The sequence below is a fragment of the Oncorhynchus gorbuscha genome, linkage group LG08 (genome assembly GCF_021184085.1).
Source record: "Oncorhynchus gorbuscha isolate QuinsamMale2020 ecotype Even-year linkage group LG08, OgorEven_v1.0, whole genome shotgun sequence".
NCBI classification, from domain to species: Eukaryota; Metazoa; Chordata; class Actinopteri; order Salmoniformes; family Salmonidae; genus Oncorhynchus; species Oncorhynchus gorbuscha.
The window spans coordinates 13778608-13799439 of NC_060180.1; the positions used below are offsets into that span (position 1 = coordinate 13778608).

General features: G+C 41.9%; 1 protein-coding gene across 5 annotated transcripts in view; it reads right to left on the bottom strand.

Annotated features, from left to right (window-relative positions):
- Positions 1-6766: 6766 nt before the first annotated feature.
- Positions 6767-20832, bottom strand: part of LOC124041223 (carbohydrate sulfotransferase 15-like) — a 36964-nt gene continuing 22898 nt past the window's right edge. The window contains exons 2-9 of one of the 5 annotated variants that reach the window (XM_046358569.1): positions 19661-19805; positions 17743-18384; positions 17250-17592; positions 16284-16427; positions 15386-15542; positions 14844-15000; positions 8505-8648; positions 6767-8335 (exon numbers count right to left, since the gene is read on the bottom strand). In XM_046358569.1, coding sequence (XP_046214525.1) covers positions 8111-8335; positions 8505-8648; positions 14844-15000; positions 15386-15542; positions 16284-16427; positions 17250-17592; positions 17743-18123 — 1551 coding nt within the window. In that variant the 5' untranslated portion in view covers positions 18124-18384; positions 19661-19805 and the 3' untranslated portion in view covers positions 6767-8110. Of the gene's footprint in view, positions 8336-8500; positions 8649-14843; positions 15001-15385; positions 15543-16283; positions 16428-17249; positions 17593-17742; positions 18731-19660; positions 19806-20832 lie in introns of all 5 variants that reach the window. The other 4 variants (XM_046358568.1, XM_046358566.1, XM_046358565.1 and 1 more) reach the window with 4 other exon arrangements.

The following is a 20832-nucleotide window of genomic DNA, read 5'->3' on the forward strand; positions in this document are numbered from 1 at the left end:
AAAATAGCTGTGCAGCGACACTCCCCATCCAATCTGACAGAGCTTGAGAGGATCTGCAGAGAAGAATGGGAGAAATTCCCCAAACACAGGTGTACCAAGCTTGTAGCGTCATACCCAATATGACGCAAGGCTGTAATCGCTGCCAACGGTGCTTCAACAAAGTACTGAGTAAAGGGTCTGAATACTTATGTAAATGTGATATTTCATTTTTTTGATTATATAAATTAGGAAACATTTCTAAAAACCTGTGTTTGCTTTGTCACAATGAGGTAATGTGTGTAGATGAATGAGAACAAAAAAAACTAACAAAATGTGGAAAAAGTCTAGGGGTCTGAATACTTTCCGAAGGCACTGTATTTTCCTGATCAGAGCAGATTATTTTTTAAAGGCATCTGTTGTTTTGGTAATTTAAATGACTTCTGGGGAGGAATTGAACACTATTGAGGTTCAGCTCATTCTTTTGGAATGACCAGTCTGTTGATGAGCAGTAATTGTGACTACTCACCCTTGATAAGAGACTGTCTTGTTTGATGACCTAATGACAACCTAATGTTTGACAACCAGTAGGAGGTGGATCACTCTTGCATTACAGTATATATTTGTAGCAAACATTTTGCACTGATCATGTGATATGAAACATGTGCATGGTTAAAGCAGGAGAAAGCTGTCCTAGCCCATCACACATCGGGCATGTCGTCTAAGTCCCTTGACAAAATGAGAGAATGTCAAATGAGACCTTATCAGTTTCCTTCCGCCTGTCAAAATCCAGGGGAGGATTCGTGTTGATAGCACAAGGAGGGGGCAATCAACCACGCTTCACTGCTGCTGCTTCACTCACCACGCACTCACTCGCCACTGTAGGAAGACAGTCGACATTACCAGTTCTACCCAATCACACTATCCGACCGTAACCACCCTACAACTCCCTAATCAGAAAGCAAAGATGTTGCTATTCATCCTCTGCACTAATCACTTTTCATCAAAAGAGAGAGTTGGTTGCAAAAAATAATTTCATCTAACACCTGTGGTTATAATTGCAATCAAGGTAAACAATGCTCTTGTCAAAGACGCTTTTTCAAGCACTGCTAATTTTGAAATAGTAGTGACTGATCTTACAAAACAGAGCACTTACCCACTATGTTGAGAGTCAAGCTGATCCATTGCTCGGAAAATACTACCGCATGCAACAGGGACAATTTTTCCATAACGGTATAACACTGTTCCAGGGTATGCCTCTGTGTTTGTCTCTGTTTGGGTCTATGGCATACGCTTACCTATGTGATGTTTTTTTCCCATATCTACGACCAAGCAAACAGTCCCTAGAGACAAAAAGAGTGATTCCAGGGGCCAGTGATTTAACTCTGGCTCAGTGAACACGCTCCCGTTACTGGAAGCCGGAGTTGTTTTCTGTCAAACAATTCTCTCGAGATTCTATTTTAATGTTAACAATATCTATTGCTGCTAGTGGCAAACAGTTTACCAGAAGTCGTTTCTGGTGAACACAGGAGTTTGAAGACCAGTAACTGTTGCCGACCAGTCAGGGGGAGAAGAGAAATCAGTTGGAAATGGAAACCAAGCGATCTACCTACCAAAGTTGTCTGCTGAGTGTCTAACAACTTATTAATTCAACTACCTAAAAAACTTTCAAATTGTGTTAGCCTGGTTAGCAATGTCATGTTTTATGGGATAGAATGACACATTTTGTTGGTATATCAGTTTCAACCTGTGCTAACGCTTAGCTAACTATGATATTGTTGCACAATGAGTGTGATAGCTACTAGCTAGCTAGCAAACTAATGATTTGTATACATTTTAAAACATCTATTTTTAGGTGAAGAAGTTGCTGTCTTTTAATACCAATATCCTTCCCCTTCCCATGGTGTAGGAAGAAGCTGTATTGAGAAGAGGATGCACCAACACCATGGAAATATGTTTGTGGTGCATTCACACATAACACTTTTGTGAGTGATAAACTAGTGTATCAACTTCAAGCTTGATATGGTAAGCAAATGCATGTATTATTCTCATAAAAGTAGCCAATACATGAATTATTTCAATAGATGTTTAATTGCTTTAAACTAGTAGCTAGCTCATCTTGATCAAGTGTTCCCATATGAAAAAATATTATAGCATTGTATTATTTTATTTACAGTGCATTCAGAGAGTATTCAGACCTCTTCCCTCTTTCCACATGTTATGTTATAGCCTTATTCTAAAATGGATTAAATGAAAATAACAATCCTCATTAATCTACACCCACTACCTCATAATGACAAAGTGAAATCAGCTTTTTTTCCAAATGAATTAAAAATTAAAAACAAAAATACCTTACTTACCTTATTTATACTTTATCTGGGGAAGGGTACCAAACATTTCTGGAGCATTGAAGGTCCCCAAGAACACAGTGGCCTCCATCATTCTTAAATGGAAGAAGTCCGGAACTACCAAGACTCTTCCTAGAGTTGGCCGCCCATCCAAACTGAGCAATCGGGGACAAGGGTCTTGGTCAGGGAGGTACCTAAAGGACTTTCAGACCATGAGAAACAAGATTCACTGGTCTGATGAAACCAAGATTGAACTATTTGGCCTGAAAGCGAAGCGTCACGTCGGGAGGAAACCTGGCACCATCCCTATGGTGAAGCATTGTGGTGGCAGCATCATGCTGTGGGGATGTTTTTCAGTGGCAGGGACTGGGAGACTTGTCACGGTCGAGGGAAAGATTAACTGAGCCAAGTACAGAGAGTTCCTTAATGAAAACCTGCTCCAGAGCACTCAGGACGTCAGACTGGTGCAAAGGTTCACCTTCCAAAAGGACAACGATCCTAAGCACACAGACAACCCAACGCAGGAGTGGCCTCGGGACAAGTCTCTGAATGTCCTTGAGTGGCCCAGCCAGAGCCCGGACTTGAACCCGATCTAACCTCTCTGGAAAGACCTGAAAATAGCTGTGCAGCTATGCTCCCCATCCATTCTGACAGAGCTTGAGCAGATCTGCAGAGAAGAATGGGAGAAACTGCCCAAATACAGGTGTGCCAAGCTTGTAGCGTCATACCCAAGAAGACGAGACTGTAATCGATGCCAAAGGTGCTTCAACAACGTACTGAGTAAAGAGTTTGAATACTTATGTAAAAGTGATCTGTTTTTTTATTAGTACATTCATTAAAAAAATACAAAAAAACTGTTTTTGCTTTGTCATTATGGTGTTGTGTGTGTTGATTAATGAGGGGGAAAAACTATTTAATCAATTCTAGAATAAGGCTGTAACGTAACAAAATGTGGAAAAAGTCAAGGGGTCTGAATATTTTCCAAATGCACTGTATATACTACAGTATTCACTGTAGTGTTTTTGAGGACTGTAGTATAGTGTACTATTTATTGTGATGTTTTCTAAATTACCTTTTGTTTGTTACCTTTTTAATTAAATACATTTGATATATATTTTGGGGGGGCTTTCTCCTTGAGGAAACTTACTGGACAAAGACTAAACAAGCAAATTGTCCAGAACCTGTAGGTAGATGGGTAGGACGGTGGTCTGACCAGTTAGGTTCAGCGCTTCTGCTCTTTTCTATAACCTGTAGGTAGATGGGTAGGACGGTGGTCTGACCAGTTAGGTTCAGCGCTTCTGCTCTTTTCTATAACCTGTAGGTAGATGGGTAGGACGGTGGTCTGACCAGTTAGGTTCAGCGCTTCTGCTCTTTTCTATAACCTGTAGGTAGATGGGTAGGACGGTGGTCTGACCAGTTAGGTTCAGCGCTTCTGCTCTTTTCTATAACCTGTAGGTAGATGGGTAGGACGGTGGTCTGACCAGTTAGGTTCAGCGCTTCTGCTCTTTTCTATAACCTGTAGGTAGATGGGTAGGACGGTGGTCTGACCAGTTAGGTTCAGCGCTTCTGCTCTTTTCTATAACCTGTAGGTAGATGGGTAGGACGGTGGTCTGACCAGTTAGGTTCAGCGCTTCTGCTCTTTTCTATAACCTGTAGGTAGATGGGTAGGACGGTGGTCTGACCAGTTAGGTTCAGCGCTTCTGCTCTTTTCTATAACCTGTAGGTAGATGGGTAGGACGGTGGTCTGACCAGTTAGGTTCAGCGCTTCTGCTCTTTTCTATAACCTGTAGGTAGATGGGTAGGACGGTGGTCTGACCAGTTAGGTTCAGCGCTTCTGCTCTTTTCTATAACCTGTAGGTAGATGGGTAGGACGGTGGTCTGACCAGTTAGGTTCAGCGCTTCTGCTCTTTTCTATAACCTGTAGGTAGATGGGTAGGACGGTGGTCTGACCAGTTAGGTTCAGCGCTTCTGCTCTTTTCTATAACCTGTAGGTAGATGGGTAGGACGGTGGTCTGACCAGTTAGGTTCAGCGCTTCTGCTCTTTTCTATAACCTGTAGGTAGATGGGTAGGACGGTGGTCTGACCAGTTAGGTTCAGAGCTTCTGCACTTTTCTATAACCTGTAGAGAACACAATAGCTGGTATATACTTGGCATGTAGGTTTTTCCATCATAGGTGGCACAAATTGGGATATGGAGGAGGGAATGGGCATGGCATATGCAAATGGTACATTAGCATATCAATACAGTGTGTAGTATAGTATTCTACAGATTACTATGAAATTATATAGTAAGCACTACAGTTTACTACAGAATACTATAGAATGATATAGTAAGTACAATACTATTCTATAGTAAACTGTAATATTTGTTATGTCGGTTGTTCCTTCTTTGTTTCTGTCTAGCAGCAACCAAGCAAAAAGACAGATTGCCAAGCCTGTCCATTATCTAGTGAGTATACCTTTTAAGATAGCAAAATGTCAAATGTTCTCAGTATCTTAATGATGCTTTTGTTTTGTGTTTTCTGATTGTTTAAGTGCATGTATTCAACAAGCTTTGGAAGAAGGACTTCCATAGGTCCGCAATCTCCAATGTTCACTCAGTAAGTCAATAACTCTGAACTGGCTTTGAAAGCTCATTGCTCAGTTGTCACTTGCCTCACATAATTTATGTAGTTGCCCCTTTAAACATCCTAAGGTCAACATCCCCATAGTGTTCACATTTCTCACATGTAAATGTTATAGCTACTATACATAAAAATATGAAACAATTTATTGGAGAAATATTCCGTCTTTGCTCTTTTCTTCATTGGCATGCTGATGAAAGTTAATATTGTAGCACTTGGCATAATGTTTTCAATGGGAGATAAGAAAGATGTATTGGATTTATTTGTATTTGTTTAATACATTGAATACATATTGTTTAGTATTTTGAATATGAAGTAGGTTTTCTCTGCAAGAAGGAAGCTCATTTAAAGTTATATTTTAATTTGGTTTATGTAGATAAGGCATTTTATTTTGGTTAACATACAAAGTAACGAAATATATAATTTCATTTACATATTCATAATGAGTTTGCAGCAAACAGTAGAATGTTCGCCACAAGTTTCCCAGAATTGTTTGCCAGAAGTTCACAAGTCTCCACAACAGTTTGCCACAAAACTAATTTGCATGTAAAAATATGAGCTTGCTGCTTTTTTAATACTATAATACTGCTCATGTGAACAGTTCTTCTGGATTCGTCTCAAATAATACAATATAGCAAATTTAGTGCAATTTGTAGTCACCAAGCTAACAGTAGTGCACTATAAGGTACAGTATATACACACTGAGTGTACAAAACACTAGGAACACCTTCCTAATATTTAGCTGCAACCCTTTTTCCATCAGAGCAGGCTCAATTCATCGGGGTATGGACTCCACAAGGTGTCAAAAGCCTTCCACAGGAAAGCTGGCCCATGTTGACTCCAATGCTTTCCACAGTTGTGTCAAGTTAGCTGGATGTCCTTTGGGTGGTGGACAATTCCTGATACACACGTGAAACTGTTGAGCGTGAAAAACCCAGCAACGTTGCAGTTCCTGATACACTCAAACCGGTGTGCCTGGCACCTACTACCAGACACCATTCAAAGGCACTTAAACATTTTGTCTTGCCCATTCACTCTCTGAGTTGCACACCTACACAATACATGTCTCAATTATCTCAAGGCTTAAAAATCCTTCTTTAACTTGTCTCCTCCCCTTCATCTACATTGATTGAAGTGGATTTAACAGGTGACATCAGTAAGGATCATAGCTTTCACCTTGATTCACCTGGTCAGTTTGTCATAGAAAGAGCAGGTGTTCTTAATGTTTTGTATACTCAGTGTAGTGTGTGATTTGAGTCAAGGACTCTATCATGACAGTAAAACACTTGAAAAACATGTCAACCTGTGCTGAGACACATCAAAAATTGACTAGAGATTCAAGTGGGTGGCTGGTAATTTATCAAATCAAATACATTTTATTTGTCACATGCGCTCAAATACAACAGGTGTAGACTTCACCGTGAAATGTTTACTTACAAGTCCTTTCCCAACAATAAAGAGTTAAAAAGTAAGAACAATTTGCAAAATAAGAAGGAAATAGTAACACAATAACAATGCTATATACAAGTACCAGTACCGAATGTGCAGGGGTACAAGATATTTGAGGTGAGGTAATACGTATATGTAGGTTGGGGTAAAAGTGACTCGGCAATCAGGATAGATAATAAACAGAGTAGCAGCAGCGTGTGTGAAGAGTGTGAAAGTGTTTCTATGTGTTAGTTTTTGTGTGTATGTGTGTGTGTTTGTGTGTGTGTATGTGTGTGTGTTTGTGTATGTGTATGTGTATGTGTATGTGTATGTGTAGTCAGTGTGTGTGTGTGTGTGGCATCAACATGCATGTGTTTTGTGTGTGTGAGCGTATGTGTTGGAGAGTCAGTGTAGTATGTGTGAGTCCAGTGAGTGTGCATAGAGCCAGTGCAAGAGAGTCAGTGTAGTATGTGTGAGTCCAGTGAGTGTGCATAGAGCCAGTGCAAGAGAGTCAGTGCAAGAAAAAGGGGGTCAACGCAAATAGTCCTGCTAGCCATTTGACTAACTGTTCAGGAGCCTTATGGCTTGGGGGTAGAAGCTGTTCAGGAGCCTTTAGCTCCCAGACTTGGTGCTCCAAGATGAGAGGTTGTTGTTCTGGCACCACACTGCCAGGTCTCTGACCTCCTCCCTATAGGCCGTCTCATCAGTGATCAGGCCTACCAGTGATCGGCAAACGTAACGATGGTGTTGGAGTCGTGTGCAGCCACACAGTCGTGGGTGAACAGGGAGGACAGGAGGGGACTAAGCATGCACCTCTAAGGGTCCCCCATGTGGAGGGTCAGCGTTGTGAATGTGTTGTCGCCTACCCTCATCACCTCGGGGCGGCCCATCAGTCAAGTTAGGCTTGATGCTTGAGTTTACGTAAAATGTGTCCATGTGCAGAGCGTGTACAAACAAGAAAACTACTGGAAAATATAAGTTAGAAACAAATTTGCCAGTCTTTGGTGAGAAGATAGACTTGCATTGGCGAGAAATGAGATTCCATAGTGTGTCTCTGTGGTTCTGTTGCCCTCTGGTGTGAGGATGTGTCCATTGTGAGTCTAGGCCAGTGTAGAATGGCATCAACATATTTCACATTAAAAAAGCAGGTTACGACCACGTGGTCACTTCTTTGCCCTTTACTTAATTGAATGTGGTTAAACAGATCAGCGTATGGCGTTGAAGACGGGGTGTTTCATGTTTGTTTTTAAAGAAAATTGTAGGCAACATGATAAAATCCATTGTGCTGTTTGCTCCCAAATTGTTTTTTACATAATGGTTTCACAAGGATTGAGAGTAAAATACCCAGTGGCAAACAGTATTTTAAAATGACAGATCATTAGCATGGCTCTCTTTTTACTCTCAATATTTGTCGTGTCAAAGCTTTCCCACTAGAGGGAGTAGTCCACCAGGCTCCCAGTCATTTTCCAAGAGTCTTTCCTACAAAAAGCAAACGATTCTACAATATACAGTATAAGGGCACCGCCGTCACTGCATCATCACGAAAGGCAAACAAAAGGAAAAACTTCAAGCACTAGACAGATGCATTGCTCAGGTCTTCGGAGCACCTCATACATTTTACTGACTATATGTTCTCCCATTGTGACTTAATTCATGTCCCGTGGCTTATCCCACTTGACAATTCATCTCATAGGACTCAAATGACCATGGGGGATTTAGTACAGTACTTATTCCTCAGGTCTGTATCCATCTGAGGTGGAGCCATTCCTTATGTCTCTGTCCAGTGGAAGACCTTGTTGTCCAGGATTGTGGCCAGTTTGTGGTTGAATGGCTGGTGGAACTCCCTGAGGAGGTCCCTGGTGCTGGGCAGCATGGGGCCCAGGCTCCTGTCTGCTGCTCTCCGTGTGTTGGACATGGGCCTCTTGGTGAGAGCTGCCTCCGACTGCTCAGATAAAGGCCCTGAGGGACATGCAGTACAGACAGACACATACAGGGTCAGTAGATGTTGAAATTCACACAGAGGAAGAAGCAGACATGCATCACCAACATTGTGTCCTAGCTCTAGACACACCTAGGATGTTGATGTAGTATCAGTGGAATAACTGTTTTTATCCCGGTACGTACCCACATTTAGGAAGTCAAAGACTTTACGTATGGTGAGTCTCAGATTGGCAGCGTAATCTTCTAACTGCAGAACTAGGATCTGATCTCTATGGAAGACAGTCAACCAGTCCAGCAGGAAGACAATATACAGTCCTAGGTTCAGTCTGACCTGGAGAGGATCACAACAAACACTGCAGGTAAGACTTCTATATGATTTCCATAACTCTTCTACTAAGGCTTCATTGTGAAGGTGGAGAACAAGCTACATGCTATGACTCCTGTTAACAGTACACAAGCTAACCTGCAGGGAGTGCTAGAGACCAACCGACAAAAGTAATTATGTCTCTGCAGATGCAGCAAAAAGAGAAGTGGCACCTTCTGAGATGATGAACTTTACATATTTTAAAAATGATCATAAGCTCAACAGCATGGATTCAGAAGTCCAATGTAAACAGGGAGCTACTGTAGGTCAACATTCATGTCGGTTGACAATGACATTCACGTTGCTGAACGTCAAATGCATTTTATTTAGAAAATATGTGCCTTAATAGGTACACACGGAGTCCCATGTTGGCACCAATACAATGACATTACTACCACAAATCAGGCTGAGATGTATGTAGAACAGTGTGAACAGTAGTGGACATCTCTGGCAGTAGGCATCTAGATTTGTGCTTTTCCTATGTAAACTAGCTGTGCCCCAGGCTATGACAGCTGCACCCAAGTAAGGAAATGTTTACAGCATTAAAACTTGTGGACCCCAGGAAGAGTAGCTGCTGAAAGTGGATCCAAATAAACTAAACAAAGCATACATACTGTGCCTGTATAAAACTGAGCCAATATCCATTTCAGGGTTGTAAAAATAGTTAAAACAGTAATAAGAATTTCTGGAAATAAATGCCAATATTTCCAGAGACAACTACTTCCTAAATGACTTACAGTAACTGCATCTCAGTCGAATCTGTTCTGAAAGGAAACTTCACAGTTCTTGATTAGTTAATCAGTTATCAAGTCAGTAGATCTACTGAGGCATATGTCACAGCACATTTTCACCACCTTCCAGGAAGTGGCCGTGATTTGAATAACAAATCCTATTAGACATGGGAAAAACAGTCCTGAGTTATGGATCGCAATTTGGCGTGGAATCAGTTTAGTTAAGAAATACAATTTGGCATAGACAAAGCCATCTCTGCTTAACTTTGCATGCACTTTGTTTACATAATCAGACCTCTTAAAAAATGCAGTCAAACTAAGTGTTTCTTCTTGCTTTTGCACATTTTTATTGTGTTTCCATCTAGACAACACACTATCCACCAAGAACAGTGATACAACAGGATATGCATTCCAATGCATTTACCTTGAACACCTACGGTAGTGCTGAGGGGGGGGGGGGGGTTGTTTTTTTGTGAGCTCAACACTCTGTTTCTCTAGAGAGAAATCAAATAATTCAAGAGAGAAATTAAGTCAAGAACTATGTGGGACGCTGGATTACATGCACATTTTAGTTGTAGTTTTCATTAGGCAAATATTCAACCTCGTTCAGAAGAGAAACATGGTAATTAACTACAATTACCATTATCCATTGTGCCTGTTCTTCCCGGCTCTGACAGAGGCGGATAGCCTACACACAGAACGCATGAGAGAGGAATGTACACAACACAATGATGAGAGGGATAGAGGACATTTTTGAGGTAGCTCTACTGCATTGATAGTTGTAGTAGTTGGTAATAAGCAGTCTTGAAAGTATTGGGACAGTGACCATTTTTGTTGTTTTGGCTCTGTACTCCAGTACTGATATAATACAATGACTATGAGGTTAAGTGCAGACTGTAAGTTTCAATTTGATTGACTGCATTTTGCCACACCCTGATCTGTTACACCTGTTTTTGTGCTTGTCTCCGCCCACCAGGCTAGATGCCCTCAATCTCACACATATAATAATAATAAATGCCATTTAGCAGACGCTTTTATCCAAAGCGACTTACAGTCATGTGTGCATACATTCTATGTATGGGTGGGTGGTCCCGGGGATCGAACCCACTACCCTGGCGTTACAAGCGCCATGCTCTACCAACTGAGCTACAGAAGGACCACAAATCATCAAGGAACCCATCAGGTACAACCCTAAATCCATAAACATGAGCACCCTCATAGACATTATCCTGACCAACTTACCCTCCAAATACACCTCCGCTGTTTTCAATAAGGATCTCAGCAATCACTGCCTCATTGCCTGTATCCGCTATGGGTCCGCGGTCAAACGACCACCCCTCATCACTGTCAAACGCTCTCTAAAACACTTCTGCGAGCAGGCCTTTCTAAATCGACCTGGCCCGGTATTGACCTCATCCCGTCAGTTGAGGATGCCTGGTCATTCTTTAAAAGTGATTTCCTCACCATCATCGAAAAAATGCAGAACTAAGAACAGATTATAGCCCTTGGTTCACTCCTGACCTGACTGCCCTTGACCAGCACAAAAACATCCTGTGGCGGACTGCCATAGCATCGAATATTCCCCACGATATGCAACTGTTCAGGGAACTCAGGAACCAATACACGCAGTCAGTCAGGAAAGCAAAGGCTAGATTTTTCAAGCAGAAATTCAAAACCTGTAGCTCTAACTCCAAAATGTTTTGGGACACTGTAAAGTCCATGGAGAACAAGAGCAAGTCCTCCCAGCTGCCAAATGCACTGAGGCTAGGTAACATGGTAACCACTGATAAATCCATGATCATCGAACATTTCAATAAGCATTTCTCAACGGCAAGCCATGCCTTCCTCATGGCTACTCCAACCCCGGCCAACAGCCCCCCCCCCTCCCCCCGAAGCTACTCGCCCAAGCCTCCCCAGCTTCTCCTTCAACCAAATCCAGACAGCAGATGTTCTGAAAGTGCTGCAAAACCTGGACCAGTACAAATCAGCTGGGCTTGACAATTTGGACCCTCTCTAAAACTATCCACCGCCATTATTGCAACCCCTATTACCAGCCTGTTCAACCTCTCTTTCGTATCGTCCGAGATCCCTAAAGATTGGGAAAGCTGCCGCGGTCATCCCCCTCTTCAAAGGCACCCTAGACCCAAACTGTTACAGACCTATATCCATCCTGCCTATCTAAAGTCTTCGAAAGCCAAGTTAATAAACAGATTACTGACCATTTCGATTCCCACCGTACCATCTCCGTTGTGCAATCCGGCTTCCGAGCCGGTCACGGGTGCACCTCAGCCACGCTCAAGGTACTAAACAATATCATAATCGCCATCGATAAAAGACAGTACTGTGCAGCCGTCTTCATCGACCTGGCCAAGGCTTTCGACTCTGTCAATCACCGTATTCTTATCGGCAGACTCGATAGACTTGGTTTTTCTGACGACTGCCTCGCCTGGTTCACCAACTACTTTGCAGACAGAGTTCAGTGTGTCAAATCGGAGGGCATGTTGTCTGGACCTCTGGCAGTCTCTATGGGGGTACCACAGGGTTAAATTCTCGGGCCGACTCTTTTCTCTGTATATATCAATGATGTCGCTCTTGCTGCGGGCGATTCCCTGATCCACCTCTACTCAGACGTCACCATTCTGTGTACTTCTGGCCCTTCCTTGGACACTGTGCTAACTAACCTCTAAACGAGCTTCAATGCCATACAACACTCCTTCCGTGGCCTCCAACTGCTCTTAAGCGCTAGTAAAACTAAATGCATGCTCTTCAACCATTCGCTGCCCGCACCCGCCCGCCCGACTAGCATCACCACCCTAGACGGTTCCGACCTAGAATATGTGGACAACTATAAATACCTAGGTGTCTGGCTAGACTGTAGACTCTCCTTCCAGACTCATATTAAACATCTCCAATCCAAAATCAAATCTAGAATCGGCTTTCTATTTCGCAACAAAGCCTCCTTCACTCACGCCGCCAAACTTGCCCTAGTAAAACTGACTATCCTACTGATCCTCGACTTCGGCGATGTCATCTACAAAATAGCTTCCAACACTCTACTCAGCAAACTGTATGCAGTCTATCACAGTGCCATCCGTTTTGTTACCAAATCACCTTATACCACCCACCACTGCGACCTGTATAGTCTAGTCGGCTGTCCCTCGCTACATATTCGTCGCCAGACCCACTGGCTCCAGGTCATCTATAAGTCTATGCTAGGTAAAGCTCCGCCTTATCTCAGTTTACTGGTCATGATAACAACACCTACACGTAGTACACGTTCCAGCAGGTATATCTCACTGATCATCCCCAAAGCCAACACCTCATTTGGCCGCCTTTCCTTCCAGTTCTCTGCTGCCAGTGACTGGAATGAATTGCAAAAATCGCTGAAGTTGGGGACTTTTATTTCCCTCTTTAAACATCAACTATCTGAGCAGCTAACCGATCACTGCAGCTGTACATAGTCCATCTGTAAATAGCCCACCCAATCTACCTACCTCATCCCCATACTGTTTTTATTTTATTTACTTTTCTGCTCTTTTGCACACCAGTATCCCTACTTGCACATCATCATCTGCTTATTTATCACTCCAGTGTTAATCTGCTAAATTGTCATTATTCGCTCCTATGGCCTATTTATTGCCTACCTTTTGCACACACTGTATATAGACTTTCTTTTTTCTACTGTGTCATTGACTTGTTTGTATTATTGGCTTGTTTATTGTTTACTCCATGTGTAACTGTGTTGTTGTCTGTGTCACACTGCTTTGCTTTATCTTGGCCAGGTCGCAGTTGCAAATGAGAACTTGTTCTCAACCTACCTGGTTAAATGAAGGTGAAATAAAAAACTAAAAAACATCCTGTTTTCTAGTTTTCCCAGTTTTGACCATTCTGCCTGCCCTGAGCCTGCCTGCCGTTCAGTACCTTGTCACACCGCCCTGGATTATTGACCTCTGCTTGCCCTGACCCTGAGAATGCCTGCTGTTCGGTACCTTTTGACTCTGATCTGGATTATTGACCTCTGCTTGCCCTGACCCTGAGCCTGCCTGCCGTTCAGTACCTTGTCACACCGCCCTGGATTATTGACCTCTGCTTGCCCTGACCCTGAGAATGCCTGCCGTTCGGTACCTTTTGACTCTGATCTGGATTATTGACCTCTGCTTGACCTGACCCTGAGAATGCCTGCCGTTCAGTACCTTGTCACACCGCCCTGGATTATTGACCTCTGCTTGCCCTGACCCTGAGAATGCCTGCCGTTCAGTACCTTTTGACTCTGATCTGGATTACTGACCTCTGCCTGACCTTGACCTGTCGTTTTGTCCGTCCATGTTCTAGTAATAAACTTTTGTTACTTCGACACTGTCTGCATCTGGGTCTTCCCTAAAACATGATACATTTGCTGTTTGTTTTGGTTGTGTTTCAGATTAATTGTGCCCAATAGAAGTTAATGGTAGATAATGTACAGAGTCATTTTTGAGTCCCTTTTATTGTAAATAAGATTAATAATACATTTCTAAACACTTCTACATTCATGTGGATGCTGCAGTACCAGGATTATGTATAATCATGAATGAATTGTGAATAATGAGTGAGAAAGTTACACACCAACATCATACCAAGACATGCTAATATCTCACCATTACAATAACAGTGGAGGATTATTCACAATTCACAATTCATTCAGGATGATTCATAATCAAGGCAGCATCCACAAATGTAAAAGGGTTTAGAAGTCGCTCTGGATAAGAGCGTCTGCTAAATGACTTAAATGTAATGTAAATGTAATTCTATTCTTGATGTAGTCATTGCGTGCTATGAATATGGGACCAAATACTTAACTTTTTACTACTTTAATACACATGTAAGTGATTTTGTACCAATACTTTTGGTCCCCTAAAATGGGGGGAATATGTACAAAAAGCACTGTAATTCCTAAATGGAAAATACCCTCAAATTAAAGCTGTCAGTCTGCACTTTAACTTCATAGTTTGTGTAATTTAATCCAAAGTGCTGGAGTACAGAGCCAAAACAACAAAACAATTGTCACTGTCCCAATACTTTTGGAGCTCACTGTACTTGAAGAACTGGTCAAATGATTTTGTCAGACAGCTCCCCAATGTGGACCTGACAGAAACAATGGAATGTTTTCAATGTTTTGGAAATTCAATGTTCACTATTTTTGGCTTTGGGATATTCATTAAAAAGATCTCAAATATTTTTATGTCATTATTTCATAATACATTTCATGTTTAAAAAAATCAAAAACTGATTATTTTTTAATAACCTAACCGAAATCGAACAGACCTCAAAAAGCACTCATCACTAATCGTTCAGCACGAACATACAGTTGAGAGTGTTGTACATTTTCAATGTCAGCAATAAGAGTAAAGTATTTCTGCTAAATGGCATATTTATTCATAAGAGTCCCGCTCACCGTCATGGCATTGGAGAGGCTTGTGTTGTAGACACAGGAACGCACAGAGTTTTCTGCTAAACAAGCCTCAAACAGCTGTAGGGATTCTGAGACCCTCAGGTCAAAGTCCTCCACAGACTTGTTAGCCATGTTGAAGTACAGGTAGTCTGAATATAACCTAAACCAGAGGGAGACACACACACACACACACACACACACACAAGAAAACATACTTTCTTCAGCTACATTGACCAAATGCACAGATATTCCTATAGTGAAAACTATGTGACAGCATGTCAAAACATTACTGAGTCCTACAGGTATAGGACTTAATTTGATCACGCTGTTGTGTGAGAAGGGTGTACTCAAGGTTTAAAAGGGCTTCTAAAGTCTGATGTTTTCAAGTGGAAATGACAGACTTTATTTGCCCTAACAAAACATTTATCAACCCCCTACAAAAATGTCCATTCATTATAATCCACATAATCATTTACAATTCCTGCTGCTGCATGATTATTTTCCTGCTGTGAGAAACTGCTAAATTAAAATTCCCACATATTTACCTCTCTACTGGGTCTCTGAGCATGACAATGATTTTAGCGTTGGGCTGAACTGCGTGGATGAAGTCCTGGGCCAAGAAAGGAGGCTCCCCATCTGCCCGGTAGTTATAGAGATAGCTCCAGGCTTGGTTGTCCCACATTGTGGATGCGCTTGCTTCACCTGTCAATCAAACATATTTGTGATACCCATTATGTGATTACACTTGACACTGCATATAACACAACAGTGGTAGCCTTTCATAATTCCTAAATAACACTGGACCTTATGGTGGCTTTAGCAACAACATTCTACTTCAAAACCTTGCCCTTAAATGTCAGTTTTGAGTGTTGGCATTATCATGCTGGTTAGTGCATAGCCAATTAAGAGGGAATGGAGTGAATAATGGAGTGAGAGAACTGATAATGGAGGAAGGAGAAACACAGTCTTCTGGTGTTAATAAGTGTCGAAGGTCCTAGACTGGCTGTGAATACTGAATGAGGTTTGTAATCACACAACATCTCTTATACACACACACACACACACACACACACACACACACACACACACACACACACACACACACACACACACACACACACACACACACACACACACACACACACACACACACACACACACACACACACACACACACACACACACACACACACACACACACACACACACACACACACACACACACACACACACACACACACACACACACACACACACACACACACACACACACACACACACACACACACACACACACACACACACACACACACACACACACACACACACGTTGAAAGCAGTACATCCCAAGAGTTTATAAAGATTTTAAATCTTGACCTAATTTTATTATAATTCAATATGTGTCCAGTAGATATAAGTGACCTACAATGACCTGTTGGTTACCTGTAATAATGTGTCGCTGGCTGTGGTCTACAGAGGTATTCCCCAGTATTCCCTCCTGGATGTGGTAGGCAGCCAGTTCAAACAGGTCCAGGTAATCCTCCACAGGGAAGCGTTCTAGGAGGCCATCTTTAAGATGGATGATACCTGCAAGGGAGAGAATGACGTCATCATTCAAACAAATGTCACTATCGTCTACTCCCATCTATGATCTATCATAGACCTTCTCAAAAGCAAAAGGTGATCAAAGTCTGAGAGGAAGTTCTGTCCATATTTTCACACTTGTCAGAGCTCAAAGAAGATCAAGACTTCTTACTTACCTGATGTAGATGCCCTTCTCATTCAATTGTCAGCACAAAGATCAACATCCCAAACCATTTCCCCCTGCTGCTTTGAACGCCCACAAACCCACTTGGCGATGGAGCCTGAAATCAATGCGCTCTGCATGATCAACAGTATAGCTCTCCTTAGAGTGTGATCTGACACCTACACTGCCTCTCAGACTCTTAAACATCTTTTCAAATTAGATGAATTACAACAGACACTAGTTTGGATAGCTGGACCTGGTCTCATCCATCCCCCACACACTACAGTAGAGGTTCAGAGCAACACTTACTCACTCTGTACAAATCTTTGAAAAATAACTGTAAGGAAAATTATAAACAGATGATTATCATAAAAGAGACAACACTTTGGGTTTCCATTCAGTTATTTTGTTACTAGTGTGCAAAGTGTAGAATGTAGGTACAACAATTAGGAAAAGAAGCACACAGCATTACCTCAAAATAGATATAATTTGAATATAAATGGGAAGATGTTATTCCACACATCACTGGTGGTTCCCCCTAGAAATGTATTTTGGCTGGTGAAAAGGCTGTTGAAGCCAATGTAAAAGTTTTCGATCCAAATCAATGGAAGCCAAGCTCTCTGGGCAGCTCTACCAAAGTACAGACGGGGACTAGTGCTTACCAAACCTTTTCCTTGTCCACCAGTGGGGCTCTTTCATGGTGGTGAACTTGACCTCCGGGTGTAGCAGCAGTCGGTGAAACAGGTCCGTTGTGCCACATTTGGGCTGGCCAATTATGTAGAAGTATGGCAGACAGCGCAGGCGGTATTGCTTATTGTCGTCACTGTGGTACAAGTGTTCCTGGAAATGTTTCCTTAGGTAGTCACAGACAGTCCGGAAACTCTTAGAGCGAACTGCATACAAGTTTTTACTGTAAGGATCCACTTTGGTTTTCCCAGAGAGCTCCTCATACCAGCATGGACTCTTGATATTGGGGAGGAACTGACGAGGAATAACGGAAAACAACTGGGAAGGACAAAACAGAGAAATTGTCAAAATACTTTTCAAACACTTCTAGACAATTGTAATGATGCTATTATCTTATTTGCTATTATAAATGCTTGAAAGGATTTTTGTCCTGAGACAAAACGGCACACGTACTCTGCTCATACTCACATGAGAGTCCGTATTGACAACGTCCTTCAGAAGAGGCAGCTTCCTTGGGCTGAACTCAAGCTTAGATGTAATGCACTTCACCAGGAGCTTAATGTTGGCGTAGTCCTTGGTAGAAGACAGATTATGGGGGAGGGTGCTGCTTGGGTTGACTATAGTCCTGAGGTGGAACGGTGACAGGGTCAGCATCAGACCCTTTTTATCCCAGGTTAAGATGTAAGACGCCATGATGAGGAAGGTCAACGTCAATCCTAGCAGGAAGCTGATAACCTTGACCTTTCTGACACTCCTCAGGGGCCCCAATGACCATAGAGGAACCCGCCTCAACTCTAGGACACTGGGCAGGCCTCTGCGGCTGTTATCCCCATCGTCCAAATAGGACATTGTGAGTCTCTTCCTGTAGTTCTCAACTTACATAGGGCAGGGTGGGCCATATGTGTAGTCCATTTGAGGAATGGAACCATGTTTGTAGTCTGTACGAGACATGCTGTAGACCTGATGGAACAGAGCTGTGTGGAGGGGGATGGGTGGTGTCAGAGGGGAGGGACTTCGAGGCACATCTGCCGTCAAGGCACATCTATAATGGGATGGAGGTGTGTGGAGGAGCAGTGGAGGGTTCATCCATCATGACTGCTCCAAATGTTGCTGTAGGCACACCAGGTACTGTAACACCACATACGGTGCTTAAAACAGAGGAAACTTTTGGACACGACTATTCTCAATTAATCTGTGATTCGTTTTTCCCCTTCAACGGTGTAGTGTTTTGAGGGGCCCTGGACTGTGTTATAGACAGCCCACAGCTGTTTCCTGACCAGGTGCTAAGTATTATTCCAGGATGAGGGTTCAGTTAGGGGCGATCGAACATGAGACATCTCAGATGAATTCTTCTTCCTCCACTAGCAAGGGTGACTTCAGCCCAATTACTCATGACAACCTCACAGGCAGCTCATAGCAGCGAGAGTGTGAGTTCTTGTCGGATAACGCTCCCCTGCTTTAGGGAGAAGGATAATACAGTGGGTACAAAAGCTTATAATGTGAGAGCATAATGGTAAGTGTGCACCTTCATCCTCTGCGTTTAGGGCTGATCAAAGTCTATAGAAGACATTTCATCACTATAGGCTAAAATAAACATCAACATTTTAGAACACGCCAGATCTCTATCCTACAAGGAAATACGAGGTTGATCCATGAAAATGTTATGTTTTTGGAGATGAAAGGTTCTCTCGAGACACCAAAAGTGTAGTGTATTGCTACAGGTGGACGAGCAGTGCGGCAAAGGTCTTTCCCTCAAGTTAGAGAGAGAGAAAGCGAGTATTATTTCTGGACCTGTGTGTTGAAGAATTCCAGACACAGGACCGACCGAATGTTTCACAAACTCTTCCATCACACTTCCTGGAGGCATAATTCATCCTGCTATCTTTTCTTCCAGAGTTTACACACGTTAACAATTACTCTGGATGTTGAAATGAAACCCCTGCCCAGAGACAGTGAATTACACTTGGTACATTCAATGAATTCAGTGTTATTTCTCATTGCATAAATGTTGTTCTATTCACTCTTGGGCCTTATTAAAACAGAGACCACTAAACACTTCAGTGAATTTAAATAATCACATATTATATTTCTATCACTGGGTGTCAAAAACTGTGGGTTACACTTTACTTGAGCCATGTTCCATACAACCTTTAGTGTACAGCAATTACAAAACACATTTAGTTGAAAGACACAGTCAATGTATAATATGATACAGTATATGCCATTTAGAATATCCTTTTATCCAAAGCGACCTACAGCCATGCACACATTTTTTACATACGAGTGGTCACAGGAATCAAACCCACTATCCTGGCACTGCAAGTGCCATGCTCTACCAACTGAGCTATGTATCATTATGTAGTATAAAGGTTTGTATCCTACTTACAAGGTCTCAGCTGAACGTGTTCTTCTCCTGGTCGTGATCTTGGTGTTGCTGACGGAGAGGGTCTCCTGTCCTCTCTCTGTAAAACCCATGGAAAGTTATTGTCTGCCAGAGCCAGCATCAAACATCCGGATTGTAGGCTTGATTTCTGTAGAAAGAGAAGAAGAGGATGGAGATGTGCAGGACAGAGAGATGAGGATAGACAATATGAAGGAAAGAGGGCAAGATAACCATTAAAGCCCATATAGAAGCATCTGTGACGGAACTTGCGTGGGAAACTGACAGGGGCTGAGGAGGAGGACGGGGCTGAGGAGGTTGTGAGGGGAGGTGGGAGTCAGAACTGAAAAAATATATAGAAAAATATCTATTTTAGATTTTTTTTTTTTTTATATTGCAGCTTTAAGACATTTTAAATAAATTCCAACATATATTACAGAATGTAGTTCAAATCTATAAAAAAAATGTAAAATTGCATCGGAAAATGTATTTAAAAGTATTTTAAAAAATATATACAGTATCAGTCAAACATTTGGACACACCTACTCATTCAAGAGTTTCTTTATTTTTACTATTTTCTACATTGTAGAACAATAGTTAAGACATCAAAATTATGAAATAACACGTATGGCATCATGTAGTAACCACAAAAGTGCTAAAGAAATCCAAATATATGTTAGATTTGACATTCTTCAAATAGCCACCCCTTTGCATCGATGACAGCTTTGCACACTCTTGGAGCATTGTACGGTGTATAGTTTGTGTTTAAATCCATAAAAACAAAAATACAACAATATAAAAAATATTTAAAAAACATTCATGCAGGTATTTTTATTGCCATATTATCAGTAGCCAATTTGCAATTCTACATATTGAGTGTTGCCAATGACCTTTATATGAGAAGTGTTTATCACATGCTACCGTAGTGACTGTAGAGTTTCTTTAACTTTCCAGTCTGCTCTAGCGCATGCACAGTAGCTATTCCATTAGATAAGATATGTAGCCAGGAGCTAGAGAGAGCTATGCCTTAATCCCCTTAGGCCTTAAATGTCTCTCTTTCTTTCACATGGTAATTTATTATGTCATGTAAATATCCCTGTGTTTCATACTATATTATAGCACTTATTTGTAGGTATAATATCATGTCTTATGTTTGTATATTATTACTATGGAGTATA